General features: G+C 41.5%; 1 protein-coding gene across 4 annotated transcripts in view; it reads right to left on the minus strand.

The window, feature by feature from the left end:
• Positions 1–21885, minus strand: part of ANK2 (ankyrin 2) — a 521075-nt gene that overhangs the window by 5750 nt on the left and 493440 nt on the right. For 2 of the 4 annotated variants that reach the window (XM_072938390.1, XM_031691199.2), the window contains 8 exons: positions 13741–13815; positions 11463–11594; positions 10287–10430; positions 7330–7603; positions 5399–5690; positions 2396–2479; positions 2120–2284; positions 944–1126 (listed from right to left, as the gene is read on the minus strand). In XM_072938390.1, the coding sequence (XP_072794491.1) occupies positions 944–1126; positions 2120–2284; positions 2396–2479; positions 5399–5690; positions 7330–7603; positions 10287–10430; positions 11463–11594; positions 13741–13815 (1349 nt within the window). Of the gene's footprint in view, positions 1–943; positions 1127–2119; positions 2285–2395; positions 2480–2962; positions 3056–5398; positions 5691–7329; positions 7604–10286; positions 10431–11462; positions 11595–13740; positions 13816–15359; positions 21618–21885 lie in introns of all 4 variants that reach the window. The other 2 variants (XM_072938391.1, XM_072938386.1) reach the window with 2 other exon arrangements.

A 21885-nucleotide genomic window follows, 5' to 3' on the forward strand; every position in this document is an offset into this window, starting at 1 on the left:
ATACTGTGGGTATGAAAGAGGACAAACATGTAACATTTAACTTCAAAATGTTTCAACAGAAAAGAGTGTTTTACAGATGTTTGTACATGCCCACCATCCCTTACTTGAAACTCTTGAGGCCAAATGTGTTTCAGAGATCAAATTTCTTTTCCTTTGGGATTTTAGAAAGGTAATATGATGTATATACTGTATATTCTAATATCCCAGATGGCATGGGGAGAGCATCCTGTAATCAAACCCATTAATACAGCAACAGCAAAACATGAATATTCACTCTAGTAGAATAAAAAGACACCAAGTCATTACAGCCTCATGTCAGTTCCCATTAAGTTTTACTTTCAAAGTAGCTTGCTACTAACTCACAAAATTTGTTTTGGTTTTCAGAATTTGGGGATTTTTGAATTGTAGTAAGTGTTTATGGATGTTATTTTGGACCCATTTCCTAATTATTGGAAATTAGAGCTTAAATAATTACAAATGCTTGTTTAAAACATCTCTGGGTATAAAATATATTTGGATCTTCTGTAATGCCTATCACTGGAAACATCTGAGACTATCAACTAGGAAAGATAATTTGCAACATTTCTTTCCCTTACTAATTGGGAGTGCAAGTCACTTCTGGGACTTTTAGGCAAGATGTACAATCATGTCTCAACTTTGGAGATTCTGATTCTGACTCAGGATTCGAGAGAATCCTGGTTAACTGGATTTTTTTTAGAACTCTTCAGGTGGCACGAATTAACACCATAAGTTGAGGAAAATATTATTTCACTGTGTATGTCAGTCAAACGGGAATTCTACTCTCTTAAATTATCCTGCACCCATCCATGAACATATATAGTGACACAACAATAAATCATATCATGTTCTTCTCAAACACAAAGCATACATACACACACACACACACACACACACACACACACACAGGATGATGCTTCTGTACCTCTTCAAAGTCATCTTTGGCTGAAGGAAGATCAGTGGCTAAGCTAGAATCCCCCAGATGCTTCTCCATCCTCTCTCCGTGTACCATAGTTGTTTTAACAACTTTGCTGACTCTACGGCCTTCCACAGGTTCAGCCTGAAATTGTGAAGTACTGCACAAAAGGCTGGGCTCAGACACAGTGACCTGATGAATGAAGGACACACAGAATACAGTTTCTGACTGCCAAAATGTAACAATGATGAATTTTTCCATTAAGATAAAACATACGCATACACTACAATGGTATACACTGAAAACAGTATTTTGTAAAAGAGTTAGAAAAAAAAATCTATAATTGGCTGGTCATGTCTATATAATGACTGCAACTACCCAGCACCAAATCAACCACTTAATTAGTCACCTGAATGAAAATCGGTCAGGAAGTTTTCTGACTAAGAAGCTGACTGCTCAGTGCAACACAGACATAGCGCCCTGGGCCTGAACCCTCTTTTCCCATGTCTAAGTGGTTTGTTTTGGCCTTGTGAAGATAAAATGAACCTCCAAAGGAGGAACTCTCAGAGATAGGAAAAACTGAAAATGTAGATTTGTAGAGAATCTCATGTGTATAATAATATCACTTTCAGGATCTGAATGAATGCAAGGCAGTGATAATGTCACAAATTACATGTCGAAGAGAGTAAATACGTTTCTGAAAGAGGGAAGTAAAACAGGAAGAGATAAAACTCTAAGTCAAGGAGTTTCTGGATCCTGGTTTTAGTGACTCTGAAATGCAGAAGTTTGAAAACCAAACCTTTATCTGCAGTGCCAGAAAGAAGGCTGCTACGCAGACTGGGTGCGTCTGCACAGGGCTTTTTCAGAACTTACTGCTCGCTAGCCGGTGGGATTCTAGTCTTTTAAAATTTTGGATTTCTGCTGTGGTCAAGTATGAATTAAAGAGCAAAAAGAAATAAAAAGGACCAAACAAAGACAATGAGTACAATGGTTACAAATCTCCCTGATGGTTATTTAAACATTCCACAAAATCATGAAACAAAAAATGAATGTGTTAACTGAACGCAGACTGCCTTATGGATGGGAGAAGTGAGGCCAGTAGGAATAAACAATCTCGTCCCTCTCTTGTGAGCTCGACTTTATACCTCTCCATAAAGTCCGTTCTGGAGAATCAGATGGTCTCACCTCTGACTGTTCCATGTCACTCTTCAGTACGATGCGCTTTATGACTTTGGAATAGCCATCCCCTTCCTCAATGTTGACAGGATCCTGTGGCATTCCCTGCATCGTAATCTCTTCTTTCTCTACGCCATCAGAAGATATGTACCGCCTAATGATTTTCCTAGTAACCTGGAAGATATTGTATTCATGCATCTTGTTTTTGAGTGACAGTGCCGGGTTCTAGTACATTTTAGACAGGAGGTTTAGAAATCAACTAAGTTATGATACTGAAGATAATACCTTTTTCACCACAGTGTGTCCGCGCTCATCAACGTATTCTTCTTCAGTGACTGATTCTGGAGGTATGTCAGGCATATCCTCTCCCTAAACAATTAAGAGAAAAGGGTCACTTCTCTGTTTGGCATCAATGCTGAGGAACTACTCCCAGGTGCTTATAATGCAAGGAATGTTAGAAAATTAAAGGAGCTTTGAGAAGCATTGCTGAGATGCCAAATCCTGTCAAGTAGTATGTTTAAAAGAAAAAAAAAGGTAGATAATAACATGCTAGAAAATCTGATCAAAGTTAGCTAAAATTTAAACAAAAAACAAAAACAGACAAGCCAGAGGTGAGGTGGGTGGAACTGAAGAGGCGAAATCTTGCTCTTGCTGCTTGCTCTCTTGGAGGTAGGCTGTATCATTACTGCTGCATTTCTTTACAAACATAGCTTGGGAGGGTGAAGGAGTCTGCTTTCTAAAGGCCATGCACTACCGGAGGAGCATGCCGAGCCCTCTGCTCCAGGTCAGTCACTCTCCATAGGTTACGGGGACACAAGCGTCCCGGACGTGCAGTAACTGAACTGCTGGTACCTGAATAATCACTCGCCGGCGGACAACCCTGGTAGTTAGCATCGCCTCCTCATCTGAGCTGGCCTCCAGCTCACCTAATTCCTCTGTGAGCTCCTGGTGGAAGCACGGAAGCATTGTTTTGTTTATCGCACTAAGGAATGTCTTCACTACTGGTTTCTGCTTTAGCTCACACTGGTTTCTGAAAGTTTTATTCAAGGAGGCTTTGGTGAAAAAGCCAGCAAGGGTGAAAACAGTGCATGTGAGGCTCCAACTTCAGTGAGAAGATAGCTTTTTGTTCACTGAATGAAAAAAGAAAATTCTGGAATTCTGAGAGCTTTCTGAGCACCCATCTGTCAAAATCTGTCAGAGGAAATAAACAGCTTCCCCACATTATTTATTGGACTTAATCTCCTGAGGTATAACCAAATGTAAACATGGGCCCTAAGCAGCACAATAAAGCCACGGACACTAGGGCTGAGGCTCAGAATGATTCACCCAAAGGTAAAGAAATGTCTTATGCTTGTAGCAGGACTTTCTGCAGGAAGTCAAAACTTCCTGTGGCTATTATCTGGCCAGCAGTGCATTTCCCTGCCAGCAAGGAAGGCAGGCTATGGACAGTATTAAACTCATTCTGTAGAGAAGCTGAGGTGCAGAGGTCAAGCCAATTTTATGGGTCTGGCCCAAAGCCAGAGCCAGAGCTAAGAACATAATTTTAGATTAGAACATGTCTTGGGAGCCATATATCGAATCACTCTTTCCTAATGGAATGCTATTTAAAAAAATTTTTTTTCTCAACATACTAAAATACCACTTATATTTCTATATTCTTTCCTGCTAAAGGAAAACGTGTAAGTTCCAAAGCAGGTTATACTTTAAATACACTCAAGAATCTGCTGCCTGGAAATATGGTCAGCAAGGAAAATGATTGAAATTGGATCCTCAAGTCAGGGTTATGAGAGGTTAAGGGTCAAAAAAGGAAGCTGGAGAGATAACTGGAAATTCAACAAGAATAAGCAGAACAGGCCTGTATAAAGAATGAAACAGAACGACTTATCAAAGTTTATTTATATGCATAGAACAGATTAAATGTATGAATTATGCAGGTAACTGTTTTTAACCTATACTTCAGTTAGATTCTGAGACTGAAATTGGCAACGTTTAAGTCAGACAGCATCTATGAAACATTTTCACTAGAATTCACTTAAGCCAAGAACTTGAGAGATGAGTAATTCTGCACAAAGGCAAACTTGGAATATAAATCCATTCATGGGATGAATTCATCATTTAAGATAACTGCCAAAATCAGAGAATAGTTCTCATCTGCCGGGAACTCTCCTAATTTTAGTTGTGATTTTAGATAAATCCTGTCAGCAGATGTCACACTCATAGTGAAAAAAAAAATTTCAAGCCCAAAGATATGTTGCATCACACTTTAATTCTTTCATATAACTTATTCTTCCCTACTGAGACATATATTCATGCTTTAAAAAAACCTTGACACATACACAGTTTTTGAGCTCAAAAATGAAAAATACTATCTAATTTAATCTACATTAAGTTAAGTTTAATTCAAACAGATTCTCACACTTTGTGAGGGGAGGGTATGAGAGTCCTCTAGGGAGAAACAGAAAATGCAGACTCTTGTCCCCCTCCCCAGCCTGGGATTCATCCTGATTCAGGAGTTCTGAGGAAGCAGGGATCAAGTCCTCCAGTTAAAACTGAGGGATATGAACCACCCAGACCATGTTTTGAGAATAAATGGTTTGAATGAGTTTCTTAAGATGGTCTCCACCCCTCCGGACAATGTCAAAACTCACTGACGACAAAGAAGGAAAGACGGTGATGCAGATCTCATGCCACTATTGATTTTCTGACACTTAGAACCAGCCATCACTTTAGGCATAATGTCTTTTTCCTGTCATTCTTAAAATAAATAGAAGATCTCACTTGGAAATAATCCTTCCTCTAATAAGAAAAATTTGTTTTGGGAGGTAGAGCCCACCCGACACCCGCAGTCTGTGTGTCCGTCCTGACGGCAGAGACAGACACGGACAGACTTAGGGGTGCAGGTCTGGCACTTGCGCCCTGGCTGGCCGTCTCACCTGAGGCTCAGTTCATCCCCGTCACGGGCTTTCTTCATGCCTAAGAGAACTAATTTTGAAAAGCTACGTCAGGTACAGTGTTTCACCCCAGTGTTCATTTTTCTTAGCAAAATGGTTTATGACTATAAAATGAGGGCTTACAGTCAAGTAGCTAGAACAGGAACTATGCATCATCTTTTTCAAGATTCACTGGTTTCCAGATTTTAAAAGGGACTGAGGGCTTCACATGGCCCAGGTTAATTAACTTGGCGACCCTTTTTGTTTTGCAGTGAAAACGTAAGTCATCAGAGAAATGGAAACAAAGGTGTGTAGCTTTGTTACAGGTGGGCAAGGAATAGAGCAGAGGAGATTTTACCTTTTGAAAAGCTGCCTCTTCATCGAGCCTCTCAAAGGCCCGCGGCTGGTCCTCGGCAGACTCCACTATCACGAGGCTGCTTTTCCGGGGCGAACCCTCCTCCCTCCGTTCTGGGGGCTCTTCAGGTTCTTGTACGATGGGAGAGTCTCCTCGCCCGCTCGATGTCAGGGTGTGGGGGTACGGCCTCTCCTCCTCGGCAGGGCTGCTGACTTCCTCAGGTGTCTGGCTGGGAGAGCCAGGCACTGCCGTGGCCTTCTGGGTCTCTGATACTTCTGTTCCTGGGGTGGTCACGCTGAAACAGAAAAGCCCAATTATGCCACGGGAGCATATGCATTTCTGCCCCTGCTGAAGCAAGGAATCTGGCAAGGAAGACGGGACTTGTCTTCACAGTCCATGGAAGTCTCAAAAGGTTTTGTAAAGTTGGTCAAGAAATGAAATGTGAATAGAAATCATTATGTAAGATACAGAGTTACAGCTCACTGATCTAACATTAACTGGAAAATATGTATTCTAAAGATAAATATTGTCCTCAAATGTATTACTATTTCCTAATCTCTACAAAGCAGAGATAATAAATAATATTAGTGATAATAAATGCATGATAATTTCATCTTTTCTTCGATAACTCAAGGTACTCTGGATGATTTAAAGAGGTTTATGTAACAAAGATCTGTAGACACTAAGGCTTTTGAAGCAAGAATCAAAATTTGGCAGAACTTTTCAAAAGCAATATATAAACACCATGTTAATACAGTTATCATAGTTATAAATACAGGGAGATTCTCATTATACCTCCAGGAAACTCTATTACTTGATAGGATGATCTACTGGCATTGAAATTCTGTCTGTGGCTGTAGTTTGGGGAAAACTAATGCAACCTTTATCATGTCAATTTATAAAAGAAAAAAAAATCTGCTGTTTCTGCTCCTTTAATTTTCTGTCACTCTATAGAAGTTAAATGCCCAAAGTGCCTTTCTGATAAGCCCTCTTTGCTTCCCATCTTTTTCTTTATCCTGCTTTCTTTTCCTTACCTCTTCTCTATGCTCGCCCCTAAAGTCTAAAAGTAGATGGGCTAAGGGGCAGTGCTCAGGGAAGAAAAGATCATTTCAATACCCATCTTACCCTCTCCTCAGGTTCCAGTGACCCCAGCATAAAACCCACTCGACAAAGGAGAGGCTGTGATACAGTCTCCTGACACACTGTTCTCAGATTTCGAGGCTGGGACACGCCTGCCATTCTCAGGATCCATTTGCTTTTTCTAGAGGACAAGTGTCACTTCTTTTGCCTTTGCTTCCAGAAAGCCCAGAACCCGAGTTCTAAGCTGACTATGCTCTGCAGCTTTCTTTAGCCGGAAGCTCTCTAGGAGACATCTCTGGATCCCACTCCAACCCCCAATGGTCTTTCATCCTGTGTGAAGAATTAGTGCTGCATTTCTGTTTTTATTGTTAGCCACACAGGGGCTGCTTCACCTACACTGTCAGGGTGCACACTCTGAACCAGCCAGGGAGCAACGGGCACATACAGAGAGAAGTGAGGTCCAGCAAATGTACAAGTAAGAACTGCATGGTCTACAGTTTAAACAGTGCTTTCACAGGCATACCCTGGACCTTCAACCCTGTAAGAGGAATAAGGTATATATTATTATCATAATTTATAGATGTGGAAACCGAGACTCAAAGGGCTTAGGCATTTGCCCAAGTTCATGGAACTAGAGGTTGGTTCAAGTGGACCTGTGCGGTGCAATGCCGTCACAGTGATGTCTCATAGATATTTTGCTTTTTTTTTTTTTTCTGTAGTTCTGCCAGTTGTTATGGGGGGGGATCATTCAAAAACTATCTGAAAACAATTTACGCTTGTATATGCCTGGCACCCTCGCCCTACAGGCTTGCTTCTTTGGAATTACATTGAACAGGTTTTCGTTTGCAACTCACAAGTATTCCTGCTGTTCAAGAGATGACTCTTCAGGCTGGTCCTGCATTTTCCCTGAGAAATCCTGCTGAGCGTGCTCCTGGTGAGTCAGGGGAAGGTGCTCTGTTGCTGAGCTGTCCCCCTCAGTTTTGGGGATGGAATCCTGAAAAGTGGAGTAGCCGACAGAAATGTCTTCCTCTGAGACGATGGGAGGATGATCGCCCTCTTTGGAATCAGCCTGCTCCTCTTTCTGCTTGTGCTGTGCAACGCATAGCTCCTCCTGAAGTACTGAGAACCCTACAGGGGAGAACGATTTAAATTATGCATTTAATTGAAGCTAAACAATATTAAGTGGGTACTTACTAAGTAACTGCTACATGCCACATCTGTGATAGGTCCATGGCTATAAAGCTGAAGGAGGCACTGTCTCTGCCTGCATGATGCTGACCATCTCGGGAAGCTCAGGCAGTAAGAGATACTAAAATGCAGAGCGGCTGGGCCACAGCTGCCAGTCAATGAATGAGGGAGCATCCAACTCAGGGTTAAAGACTCAGGAAAGGAAATGCAGAGAGTGTGACATCGTAAGCAGATCTAATGGTAAGCAGATATCAACTGCAACAGTTAAGGCATAGAATCTATGTGGTAAGAAGAAAGTTAATAATAGTTAATAATAATAATAATTAATAATAGCGAACATGTTCTGAATATTTACTCTCTGTCAGGCAATGTTCTAAGTGCTTTGCAAGCAGTAATTTGAATTAAACAACACTCTGATGTTAGTACTCTTTTTATGGAGGGTTTCTTATTTCATTATATCCAGGGCAATGAGGAGCCATTGAAAGAGGTGTGATCGACATGCATCTGTCTATCTATTCACTTAACAGATATATATCGAGTACTGACTGTGTAATTGGTGCTGTTTAGATGCTGGATACATAGCAGTGAATAAGACAGAAGAAACTTCTGGCCTCACTGAACTTGCATTTCTGCAGATGCATGCTTAGATAACTTTTAGGAGACAAGAAACCCAGGGTAAAGATACACAGTAAATCAGGTCAGTACTTTAGGTAGACCTGTCAGGACAGACTCGTCTTAGGAGGTGACACTTGAGCAGAGGCGCAAATAAAGTGAGAGCAAAAGGTACCTGATGAACACTCCAGAATGGAGGGAACAGAAAGCACCAGAGCCCTGAAGCCCAAGAATGTGTCGGGTGCCCAGGGAACAGCCCAGAGGCCAGGCGTCAGGGACTCGGGAAGGAGGGAGGGACGGGAGGTGGGACACGCTACGGGATTCTTGGCGCTCAGTAACACATGGCATCATGTAAATCTAGGGAAAGTAAGAAGCTGCAGAAAGACACTGAGGAAGAATATCCTGCAAAATAGGGGAAAAGGAAAACCAAGAAAAGAAGGTATCATGGAAAGTGAGTGAAGAAAATGTTTCCAGAACAAGGGATTAATTTTTTCTGTCAAATGTTACTAAGGGGTAAAGGAAGATAAGACAATATTGTTCAGTGCATTTGGCAATGAGGAAACAATTAGTGAATTGTGCAGGATTCTTTTTGTCCAGTGGGGATGACAAAACCTGCTACGGAATTCTAGTGACAGTTCGGGAGAGAATGGAAAGAAAGAAAGATTATTCTTTGGAAGAGATTTCCTACATAATGGATGGAGAAACAGTGATTATACAGGGGAGCACACTGAGTGAAAAGAGTCATTTGCTTTACTTTATTTTTAAAGCTGGGCTCTATTAAAGCATATTTTGATGCTGTGGAGCAGGGTCTACTGGTAGGAAGCCAGAGTAGTTAATTGCAGAATTGAATTAGTCCGTGGTTGGTAAAAGGGGATGAGATCCTATGCAAAGAAAGAGAGAATGGTTTTAGCAAAGCCAGGACACTGCATAGAGAAGGGAAGGCAGAGTATACACACTGAGATACATTTGGGTTGGGAGAATTTTGTGGTGAAAGAATATGGACATTTGCTTATGGTTATTTCTATTTTTTCTAAGAAATACTAAATGTGGTCATCAGGTTGGAATAAATAAAAAGGAGAGAAATGCTGAAGGCTTGAAAGAAGAAGAGAAGGTGCAAAAATAGTGACGCGTGAGTATCAGAAGGAGAAAAAGAAGGAGAAAAAGAAGGAGAGTGAGTGAGCATGGAAATGAATGAGGGTGGATTAGGGAAACTTTAATACTGAAAAGGTGGTAGGACCACTGGATGTCCCAGTGGGTTTGGAGAATTACTGCAAAGAAGCAAACGAGGAAGCAAGTGTAATGCTTCACTGGAAGTAGTACAGTCATTGATAATGATTTAGTTTTGGTTGTGGGCATAGGAATGGGTCATTAAGGTGGAGAAAAGATGCAAGTATCAGAAGTGCTGTCAGGGAGCAGAGGAAAGGGCGTTGGATGGAGCATCTTTTTTGATGGTTGTTATGAACTGAATGTTTGGGTCCCCTCAAAATTCGTATGTTGAAACCCTAGTCCCAGTGTGATGGTGTTTGGGGGTGGTACCCCTGGGAAGTGATTAGGTCATGAGGGTAGAGCCCTCATGGATGGGATTAGTGCCCTTATGAGAAGAGATATGAGGGCTAGCTTGCTCTCTCTCCCCCATGTGAGGGCAGAGCAGGAAGACAGCCTTGTACAGTCCAGAAGATAGCCCTCACCAGAGCCCAACCATGCTCTCACCCTGATCTTGGACTTCCAGTCTCTAGAACTGTGCAAAAATAAATTTCTGCTGTCTAAGCCAACCAGTTTATGGTATTTTGTTATATCAGCCTATGATGACTCAGACAATGATGAAATAACAAAGAATGAGCACTGTTGGGGCATCTAAAATGGGCAGGGAAGCCTCAAAGTATTCAGGAGAAGATCGTATTACCAAAGGCCACAGTCTGCCTTCTAAAAATAGGAAGACAGTGGAGGACAGGTCCAGTTGCCTGAATTAACCATACATAGCAGACACTCAGACACACATGAATTGTTCGACCTTCACTGTGATCCAGGGTGATTGTGTGTTCAATCTCTGCGTAGCTGTGACTGATGCGCTCCTGGAGGGGCTCCGTGCTGGTCTCCATGAGATGAACAATATCCATTCGGTTGATCTTGGTGAGACATTCAATGAGACTGGTATCTGGGATGTTAGAGAAAAACTATTTATTACATTTAAAGGGTACTCTTTAAAAAAAATCTCTTTCATTTATTCTCACTGAATTATTTTTTGTGTGTGAACTATTTTAAACACAGGAAAAATTTACTAAAATTTTGATGTATGTACAGGAAACAACCAAAGCCCAATTAAGGGTCTTTGTAAAAATAAGCAAACAGACCAATAAGAGATGCACACAAAAAGAGGAGGGGGGCACAGCATGGCACAAGCCCTAAAAGTAAAGTTGCCAGAGAACACGTAGGACACCTTGCCAAATCTGAATTTTAGATAAAAAACAAATTTTTCTTTACAAGTAAAAGTGTATCTCAAATATTGTACGGGATATACTTCTAGAAAAGTATTTGTTGAATATTTGAAGATTTAATTAGCTGCTCTCTATTTTTATTTGCTAAAACTGGCAATCCTACCAGAAGAATGGTAACAGAAGGAAAGATGAATGTGGGCTGGATGTGAATCAGAGAGGTCTCCAGGTAGACCTTCCAACAGACATAAAAGGAAGTGGCAAATTTAGACCAGCTGAGGGATGAGAAGCGGTTATGGTCAGTATCACTTCTCATTTTATTTGATGTGGTCAGAATATCACATATAAATCATTATAAAGAATATCTACCTGACATTTCTCTCCCATTTCAGTCATTTAGGAGTGAGAGAAGCAGGAACTGAAGGTAATGCATCATCAATAAAACAATGACTAATAAAGCAATTTGGTTGGCTATCGATACTTAGAAAGTTTTAGGACTTTTGTGACTACTGTGAGCAGCCAGTGCCAGTATCACATTCCACTAGTCAATGCTGTTCATGGGAACACAGTACAAGAATTTTTATGCAACACGCACATTTGAGAAATGTGATAGCTTCTTCTCATTTGCTTAGAGAAGCACTTCAGATTGATGGCATTTGTTTTTTTCTTATTTTACTGAATCCACATAAAAGGTTTGTGGAACAAGATTTATTTCTACCTTTGGCCTACTACCCTCACATAAGCTCCCCACCTACCGGTAGCATGTTTCCCATCCCTTTCTAGCCAGTACTTCAGAAGCGCATGACTCTGGTCTTGAAGGGAGTTAGGGTTCTCAATTCGAATTTGATGAATTTGCTCCTCGGTGAAATCCAGTTCTCTTGCTAATTCTAGAAGAGAAGATGCTCCTTTGTAAACACACTAACTTCCAGGTTTGAGTCTCTACACCTTGCCTTGTGATTCTGTGAATGATGTGTTCTCAGCGTTACTGTAAGAGTTCCTTTATTGTTTTCTCCTTACTAGAAGCGATGCTCATATGCCTTTGTTCTTCTAGCGCTAACTGCAGGTATTTTCCTTAAAATTGGGTATAGAATTGATCACTGTCATAGTGTCAATAGTAAGTTTGAGGCAATGATGATAAAGTATGTAAATTCAGGGCCATTTACTTCCAAAATGTGGAAGAGACCCTTAATACCAGCTCATACTCTTAACCAAGATAATGGAAAATAAATGACTGAAAACAGTAGAAATAGACCATGTCTCACTTTTAATTATCATTAGGTGATGTTTTAAATACTATAAATCCTGTTTCTGGGCACCTGGATAAATACTGGTTGTGGCTATATTATGGTGGTTGGATAAACTCCTTTCTTTGATTGGATGTCACATGAATAAAAGGTTTGGGAAGCATTAATTGACCTAGGGAGGAAGCCACAAAGTTTTCCTTTAAAGTCTACCATTAACATTCTCTATGGATGCTTATACATTGTGGGGCAAGGGGAGGTGTGTGTAAATGAGGTGTCCTCTTTGAAGGGAAATTTGCCAATATCTTTCAAAATTAAAAATACACATATCCTTTACACAGCAATTTTCCTTCTAGGAATATGCCCTATAAGATATACCCATAAAAATCTACCAGTGCACAAAGATGTTTATTGGCACTAACAGGAAACACCTAAATATCCATCAACAAAGGCTACTGATAAAATTATGGTAACTCCATACAGTGGAATTAAATAGCCATTTAAAAGAATGACAGATATTTCTATGCTGAATATTGTTAAATAAAATTTTGCTTATTTTTAAATAATAGGCATAGATGTGGGCACTGCAGATTTTTTTCTGAACACATGAGAGTGTTAGCAGTTCCCTTTGAGGCATGGGGCTCAAAGACCAGATGTGGGTACGAGAGACATTTATTTTTCATCTTATACTATTCAGTGTGGTTGCACAATTTTAATTTTCACCAACTATAACAGATATTACATTTTATATATATATATATATATATATATATATATATATATATATATACACACACACACACACACATATAAATACTTAAGAGGCAAAATAAATAATTCTGAATGTTTCCTATTTAACAGGTCAACCAGGAATATTTTGATGTCCTTTCTTTCCCTAAATCCCTCAATTAAATAAGTCAGATCAGTACTTAAAAACTACTTTTAAATGTTTCAGTCATTATTCTACATTATCATTTTTTATTAAGGATATTATGACTCCTATCTCCTATTCATGACCAAATCTTTAAGAAACTGAAAAAAGATTAACATTAACTTTATATTGTTTGTTTTATTAAGTAGTCACAAGTGACATAAAAGGAAGTTGGACCAAAAAAAGAAAAAAGAAAAAAGCTAGACTGACAATCTAGCTTTAATAATGTTAAATCACAGGAAAGATTAAAGGGCATAATTTTTAAAACCTACAAATCACGATTTGTAAATAAATCATATTGATTTTAGAATTCACTTTCCCTTAAAAATTATTTAACACATAATTTCTAAACTTAAACATTCTCATTTCTCGGAAAATTTGTGAACATCTCATTCATATGTATTTCAACATTCATCAGAAGTAAATTTTAGTACTGTTCATGAAGAAGATACCTGACACAAGGTATCTAAAACAAGGAGCCCAAGTTGAATCTCAAATTAAATTTTATGACAATTACATCTAACAATGGTTTTGAAACAGAGTGATCTCCCTAAGGTTTAGATATCCACAGCTCTGAAAGGAGGGTGGTGGGGGTTGTTATATTCTCAAAATCTCCCAATCTAAAGTTCTATTATTCAAAATGCCAGAGACAATGAAAGACCTGCCCTAGTTCACACAGTGAGTAAATGTAGAGCTTGGGTTTTCTAGTTCATACTTTATTATTCTTTTCACCATTCCACGTGGTCCTCCTCAAGGAAAGAAAAAAAGAGACCTTTTTCATTGTTAATGACACTTGACTGATGCAACTATGTCATTTAAACCAACCAGTTTTTGTTGAAAAAATGGGTCAGCTCATTTTACCTGTCCAGCTGAAGCCAAGGTGATCAGCAATATAAGCCAGCCTTTCCTCGATCCGTTCCTGCTCAGCCTGTTGATCTACAAAGGTCAAAAACAGAATGGCCAATGGTTGTCTATGACACGAGAGGAACCACAGTACCAATCATCCAAAGAAAGGAAGTCAAGTGTCCAAATATTTGACGATAGCACAAATTAACTAGCACATTTTAAATCACATTAAATTCTGTGTTTGCCTGACTTCTGGAGTGGAATGGGGAATTAATCTAATAAAAAAATCAAGAAAACCATCTACTTCCATATCTCTTTAATCAAGACTAGTCACTGTACATAAATTATATGAGTTATTGATTTCTAGTGATCTTAGGACTTTCCTTTTAAATTATCTGAGAGGACACTGCCCACCAGAAGACAACCATCTTGCTCATCGAACACCAGAAAAATCATAAACAGGATGTAGAAATGGAGTAATTTGGTTAGGACTCCCTATTATTGCCCATGGCAGTATAGATCACTTCCGAGTCATATCATAAAGAAATCACATCCAACATTCGCAAGAGACCTAGATCGTGCGTTAATCAAACCATCTTGGCTTTTTTCAGTATGGTCAGAAACAACATTTGCCTTGGTCCTGGTGGCCTTGAAAAAAGGAAGAATAAAGTGCACACAGTTGTCTGTGTATATTAGTATGTATATGTGTCTTCTGGGCAAAGTTTCTGTCTGCTCACTACTAAGTAAGCTAATATATTCCCACAAACTGTAACTTTTCTTCTTTTTTTAACCCCCATTAATTGATGGGCAGCATTTTAGGTCAAGGTATCATGACATTTTTTATAATCCCAATTTAAGAATAATAGTCTTTATTATAGAGATATTAGAAGATCAGAGGCAGCTTCTCAGAGCCATCTATGGTTTTCTTTCTTTCTTTTTTTTTTTATAATTCAAAGAACCATCATCCCCTCACAGTCAACTTAAATCATGCAAAGTTTGAGTTTTTGTTGTCTGCTGCATCTAATCAGAGGACATTCTCCATTCCTCTACAGCATAAATGAAAAGCATGTTTTTACCTTATGTCTATTTGCTTAAAGTGTTTACCAATGGTATTTGAAATCCAACCTTTCTGAATCAAAAACAAATCCACAACAATTGGAATTTCATGGTATGTGAAATCTTGTGCAAATGGCTTCCTAATGATCACAAAATTGTTAAGTGCAAGTTATTTAAAAGTACACAAAGAAAAAAAGCAATAAATTCTCATAATATGAAACAAGACCAAGAATATTCATTTGTTTAATTTGAAGTTAAGCCTGGAACTTCAGAACAACAAAACTCAAAGCTTGCATGGCCTCACGTGCAGTGGCTAGAGAAAAGGCAAGACCCCCGTTGCCTGCCAATCATGTTTATGTTTTCCATAAGCATTCTCATTACTCAATCTTGAGATTGTTTCCACAGACAAGAGTATACAGAGAAAGCACAAAACACAAAGGGCTTACACAAACATAGTAACCACCACAGAAGGCTTAAAGAAAATGAGACATAAACCACCAAATAAAACAGACATACAAAAAAACTATATTAAATTTATGACATGCGGAGCACAGGGAATCCCAGTGGCTGGCAAATACCTTCAGCATGGTCATGGCCATTTTCATCAGGGATGCGTTCAATCAGAGTCTCAATGGACTCATCCCAAATGGGCCTTGTGTCAAAGATGTCCTCGGGAAGTGAGTGCTCGGTCTCAACAGGTGGTAGATTTTCAATTACTGAAACTTCCAGGGCACTACTGCTCTCATCATCTGAAACTAATTCCTGCTCCCTTTCTGACTGTGTAAGTCTGTCCACTAACTTGGAAGCCTCATCACTAATCTCTTCAAAGAATTCTATGGAGTTTCTGTAAAGGTCAAAGAAGTGCTCCTTACTTTCTTTCGTGGGGCTCGCGGCCCCTCTGCTGGAAGATGTGGTGCTTTTGCTCTTTACCGGCAAGCGGGATGCAAATATCTTTGGTCTTGCGGCGTCTTCTTCTGATTCTAACTCAGGCTCCTCTGCCTCCTCTCCGCTCTCTGTTTCTGTCTCAACGTAACTTCTAGCGTTTACTGGACTTTTGGCCTCCGTGTCCAAAGGACTGGCATCAGATTCAGATTTGCTTCTACTCTCCGGTGCTCTGCTTGTCATGTCCTGTCCCTGAGGAGCCGCTGTCTTCTGTAGAGATGAGTCTGGATGTGAAAGCTGCTGCTCGACTCTCCGGACGGGTGCTTTCACGGGGATTTTAGACTTTGGTTTTATTTCATCCTCTTTACTTTCCTCATCCAGGCTGGGAAGAAAATCTTCAGAAAGGGAACTCTCATATGCCATAGACGGAAGTGCTGAGGTTGAAGTGGGTATAGTCCTTATGGGGATTTTCGATCTGCTTTCACTGGAAGGCACATTCTCCATGGGTGCAGTAGGGATTTCAATGACTGATTTCTGTTCCTCTGGGGAAGAATCGGGAGAATCATCCCTATCTGAATATACAGACCTAGTGACTGTGGAAAAATCTAACTGAACTTGTACAACTGGTTCAGGGGAGTCAGGGCAAGCTGTCTCCTTCACACTGGACAGAGGAGGTGTATCACTCATTTGCGCAGCAGGAAGGTCCTCAGCCCCTGCAGAAGGAGCCTCTTTCACTGGTGTTTCCATGGAGGCTGAAATCTCCATTTCAGAGTTAAGTTGAGCCTCTGAAGTGGGTATTTCCTCTACTTCCTCACTCATGTCATCTGGGAGTAAGTCTGCTTCATCACCTGCTGTTTCTTTTGATTCTAAGAGTGCTAATGACTCAGCTGATGTCTCCAGCTGTGGGGACTCAGTGCCTGTACCTCCTTCTCTCACGTCTTCAGAGAGAGTCTCTTCCCTGGATTCTTGCCCAATTTGGAAAAAGTGAAAACTTTCATCTGTATAAGACCTTTTGGTCATATCAATGGCACCACTTCGGGTCATCTCAAACAATTTTCCTTCCTGAAAGAGAAATGGATTTTGCTCACTGGTTGGGGTCCCCTCTTCAGTTGGGGTCCTAGCAGGAGTGGTGTCTGGGGTGGTACCCTGTGATTGTTTGTCTACCATCAAACCAAATATCTTTTGCTCTTCCTCTTTTACTCGCGCCTCAAAGGCTGCATCATCCTCACGGATTTCACTCCAGGAATCAGAATCCACATCAGTTTTTGTGATGATGACTTTGCTTATCTGTTCACCAACGACTGTTGATGTAGTTGGTACAGTTGGCTCCGAAGATGAGGGGGCTCTATCTGGCTGCATTTCCCATGAGGTACTTTCTTGTTTGCATTCTGCTTCCAAGTTCTGGTCCTCAAAATTAGATTCTTTGCTTGAAACAGATGTATCAGAGGAGCTTGTCACTACTCCGTCTTCAATAGTGGATGTAATAGTAACAGAATACACTTCAGAAGAGTGAGAACTTGTGAGCTGCACATCTGTTTGGGTTTTGCTTTCTTCACTAGAGAAGAAAGACTGGGAAGGAACATTTTCATAAGGGCTTATGATTTGAGGATTATAGATTTCATCAGTCTCTGTTGGGTTGGACACTGAAACATCCAAGGACGACCTATCTGTCTGAGTAGTGATGGATGAGTCTTGAGTGGAACAGTCCTCTGGTACACTCTCAAAAGCTTGGTCAGTTTTTGTGACCTCCATTTTTGTAGTAGAAGATGGAGAGACTATGTCGTCATCTAATTCTTTTCCTTCAGATGCTGGACAATGAGGCAAAGAGGACAAAGATGAAGAGCTCTCACTGGGGTAATCTACTTGTAGAGATTCAACTCTAGAAACATCAAGCTCTTCTCCTTCTGTTTCTCTTTCACCAGCATCTTGGAGAGCTAATGATTCCTTATGGATAATGAGCTGCTCACTGACATCATCACCAGTGGCACTGTGGAGACCTGAAGAGACCAGAGTGGCTGAGCTGCTAGGACTCCCAGCCTCACACCCACGGCCTTTGTGGATTTTTGGTTGATCAGCATCTCCATTTCGATCATCATAAGACATCTCTGGGCCATCAGTGGCAACTGTACAACTGTCTTCACGTAAATGAGGTTCACCATCTTTTTCTTCTTCTGATTTACCTGAATCTTCTGGAGTATCTTCATTTATCTTAAACGTATACTGTTTGGAAATGATAGGCTGAAATTGTACTTCTTCAGGACTGGAATTTGAGTCTTGGCTGGATGGAAGTGGGGAAGGAGGTTGTACTCGAATAACTGGCTCTGATAAAAGGCCTGAGTCAGCACCTTTTTTCAGCTGTGTCAGCTCAGGCTCACTCTCTGAGGAGGAAGAAGCCTTCCTGCCCTCTGATGTTACTACAACAGGGACATTGTTTTCATCCTCTATACTTTCTGTATGTTTTGGTTCATCCATGTCTGCTGAACACTCAACATCAGGGTCAGAGGATGAAGAAGATTCTTCTTGCTTGGGTTCTTTTTTGTAGTCTCTTTTCTGCTTTGCTTCTTGTTCAAGTTCATCAAACGTTTTGATTTTGGTTACCATTTTAAACATTTCTTCTTCGGGTGTGAACCTCTTTTTCTCCCCATTTTCTGAGTCATCTTCTTCCGCACATTCGGGAATCACAGCTGGTTTTGGTGTGCCTGCATCTGTGGTTTTGGGTGTGACCTCATAGCTAATTTCTTCGGAGCTGGGGGTGTCAGGAGAAAGGGGGCTCTTCCCTGAGCTCTCCATGAGTGACGTCTGTTCAAGGCTGTCGTCCTCAGCACTGCCATCTGGGTCACGGAGCAGCCGGGACCGCATAGAGGCCACTTCTGTGAAGATTTCTGTTTTGGCAACGACTGAAGGGAGAGGAAAGTGACTTGGGAGAATTCCAGCCTTCATCTTTGGTTCAACAGGGCTGCTTTCAAGAGAGTCATGGCATGGAGATTCTTTCAGAGGACTCGGTTCCAGAGAATCAGGAGTTTTGTGTGAGGAATTATCCTCCAGCACAGGGCTGGCTTCCAGGGAGTCTTTGTGACTCACTGCAAATGATTCATCAGCCCCAGGGCTGAAGACCTCACTGTCACGGCTAGGGAGTGCAAGTTCTAACCCTTGGGGACTTCTAATGACTCCCTGGGGCTTTGATTCAGTCCCTGGGTCTGTCTTGACAGCAACATCAGACAGTGGTGATGTCTTTTTCTCATCTGAGGGCTCAGTGGTTGAGGACTCCTGAACTTTCATATCAGTTTGTGTCTCGGGGGGTGAACTAACATATGTAAGTGGACCTTCATCAGAGGACACTTCCTCAGTCAGTCCTTTGGATGTTTCTTTTGCTAATGACACATCTTGTCTGCCAAGGTAATCACTTCCTTGTTGGGGGCTAGTGTCTTTAGAAGGGTCTAGGGCAGCCTCCTTCAGCAAAGGCTCAGCAGAGGGCTCCTTGGCCCCTGTGACTGCGTCCCCTTGCCCTTCAGAGCCATCTGTAATGTCCTTTGTTGATGGATGTTCTTTTTCAGAGTGAATCTCTGGTGATGTTTCTAACTTGGTAGTCCCATTTGCTTCCTCGATTTGCTCCTTGCTTTTCTTTGGTGAGAAAGAAAGGCTTTCTGGGCTGGTCTCGGGGGTCTCTGCCAGGCCCTCATGCTTATAGCTTTCTTCTGAACTAATCTGAGGGGTCCCTTCCATCAGGCTGCCACACGGGGAACCTGCTACCCCTTCGTGCTTTAGGCTTTCAGAACTGCCAGCTAGAGCGCTGCTCTGTAGAGACAGAGCTGGGAGGAACTCATCTTTCATGTAATCCAGTGGGAATGTTGTGTTGAAAGGACTAGTGAGCACTTGGTCTAAGTGGAGCTGTGCCTTCTCTGTCTCTTCACTCTGGCAGAACTGCTGGTATTTGTCATTGTCTTCCAATTCTTGCTTAATGACATCAGAAAAGTCAGTGGAGGTTTTCCTGTTTGGGCTGATCTGGAGATCCATGTCTCCCTGTTCATCAGCCAGCTTTTCTTTAGGGGCTTCACTATCTTTACGACTTTCTCCTTCAGGTTCTGGATGAACAGGTTCAGGTGTTTTGTGGTTGAGCACTTTCTCCTTCTCTCCAGCTACGTCTTCTCTCTTAAACCCTATGGAGGAAGCACGAACTGCTCTTCTGGATTCTGAGGGTCCTGTGACCAGGAATCTCTGGCCTCGTTTGATTGTCAGACTCTCTGTTTTCTGCATTTCTCTGTGGGTTACTACCTGCCCCTTTTCTTTTTCTACCCGAACTTTGCCTTTCTCTTGTGGCTGTTTTGGTTTGGCTGACTTGTGCTCAAAGAGTCCAGTCTTATATTTGGATGGGTCCTGACCTGACTGGAAAGCTTTCATCAACTCCCGAACAGACATCGTCTCCTCGATTCTTTCTGTTTTTGAGGTGGGAGAGACAGGTGGTTGCTTGTCTGTTTTCCCAGAAGGTGACACAGGCAGGTGCTTCTCAGTTTTCCCAGAGGTCGATGCAGGCGAATGCTTTTCCATTCTTCCAGCTGGTGATACAGGCAAGCGTTTTTCTGTTCTGCCCGGGGATACTGGTGGATGTTTCTCTGTTCTCCCAGAGGGCGATCCAGGTGGGCGTTTGTCTGTTTTACCTGAAGGTGAGACTGGTGGGTGTCTTTCTGCTTTGGTAGAAGAGGACACGGGGGAGTGTCTTTCAGTTTTTGTTGAGGGAGACACGGGGGAGTGTTTCTCAGTTTTACTTGACAATGACACAGGAGAGTGCCTTTCAGTTTTGGCCGAGGGTGACACAGGTGAGTGTTTCTCAGTTTTACTTGATGGTGATACCGGAGGGTGCCTTTCGGCTTTTGCAGAGGAGGAAAGAGAAGAGTGTCTTTCTGTTTTAGAGGAGGGTGATGCTGGGCCATGCCTCTCTGATTTTAGGGAGGGGGATGCGGCAAGATGTGTCCTGTGGTTTATCTTTTTGGGCACATCCTCTTTGCCTTTGACCCTGACAGGCAACTTGCTTCGCCCTTTCTGTTCATCTTCCACGCGTTTCTGAAGGGCCTTCACTTTGTCCTTTATGGAACCAATGGGAGTTTCCTCTATCAAAGGTGACGTAGCTTTTACGGGGGGAAGAGGCTCAGGGGCTAAACCGAGGTCTTCATCTAATGATTCTTCTGAACTCTCTTTTTTAAGTTCAGTTTTTTCTGCACTAGCTTGTAAACTATCCTCTTTTTGTTTTTCTTTTTCTTTTAATTTCCTTCTCACTGGCTTCTTGATTCCCAGGCTGGGTCTGGGCTGTTTCTGTGTACTCTGTGTCTCCTCGGAGGGGGCACCTTTCCCTTCACTTTCAGAGCTCCTGTCAGGACCCTGGGACTCACATATCTCCCCTGCCAGGTCACGCACTGTCTGCGGTTGCTCTTCGTGGGGAGACTTGTAGGAATTTAGATCCTCAGTAAGGTAGTTCACTAGCCCAGTTGAGTCTTTCTCTCCTTTGACTTTGGTCTCTTTATCTATTCTAACCTCGACACATGGATATTCAGTGATTTCTAAAGGTGCTTTTCGCTTAGCCTCCTCTATTTCCTCCTCACTGACAATAACCCATTCCTCTTCCACTAATTCTCTCTCTGACTGAGACCTTGGCACACTGCCTTCACCTCTGGTGCAGGTCCCACTTCTCAGGATTTCATTCACTTTCTCTAAGTCCTCTTTTACTCGTTCAACAATTTCAAAAGGCTCTCCGGGCTCCTCCTCAGCAGCCTTCACCAGCTCCTTCACTTTAATGGAACCTGCCCTGTCAGATCCATCTGTGGTCAAGATGGCAGTCATCTTGATCAAATCCTGTTTCATCTCAGAAACTTCAGAGAGCAAGTCCGGACTCGCTAGGACAGGAACTTCATTAACCAGGTGGCTTTTCAGGACAGATGTTTCTGTAGATTCTGTCTCATCATCTTTGATGTGAATGAAAAACATTGAAAGTAAAATGGAAATCAAAAAAGATATTGGCAAATGTAATCAGGACTGAAACCACACAGTGTCTTTTCCTGTTGTGGTGGGGGCACAACAACATGGGCTGGGAATGGTGGATCCACAAGGTCTCGGGATACAAAAGCAAAGCAAGGCTAACAACAACAAAAAAAAACTGAAAAGGAAAAATGAGCAGGAAATAACTTGCTTAATTTTCTCACTTGTAGCTCATCCACACATACAACAAAGCTG

The sequence above is a fragment of the Vicugna pacos genome, chromosome 2, assembly GCF_048564905.1.
Source record: "Vicugna pacos chromosome 2, VicPac4, whole genome shotgun sequence".
NCBI lineage: Eukaryota > Metazoa > Chordata > Mammalia > Artiodactyla > Camelidae > Vicugna > Vicugna pacos.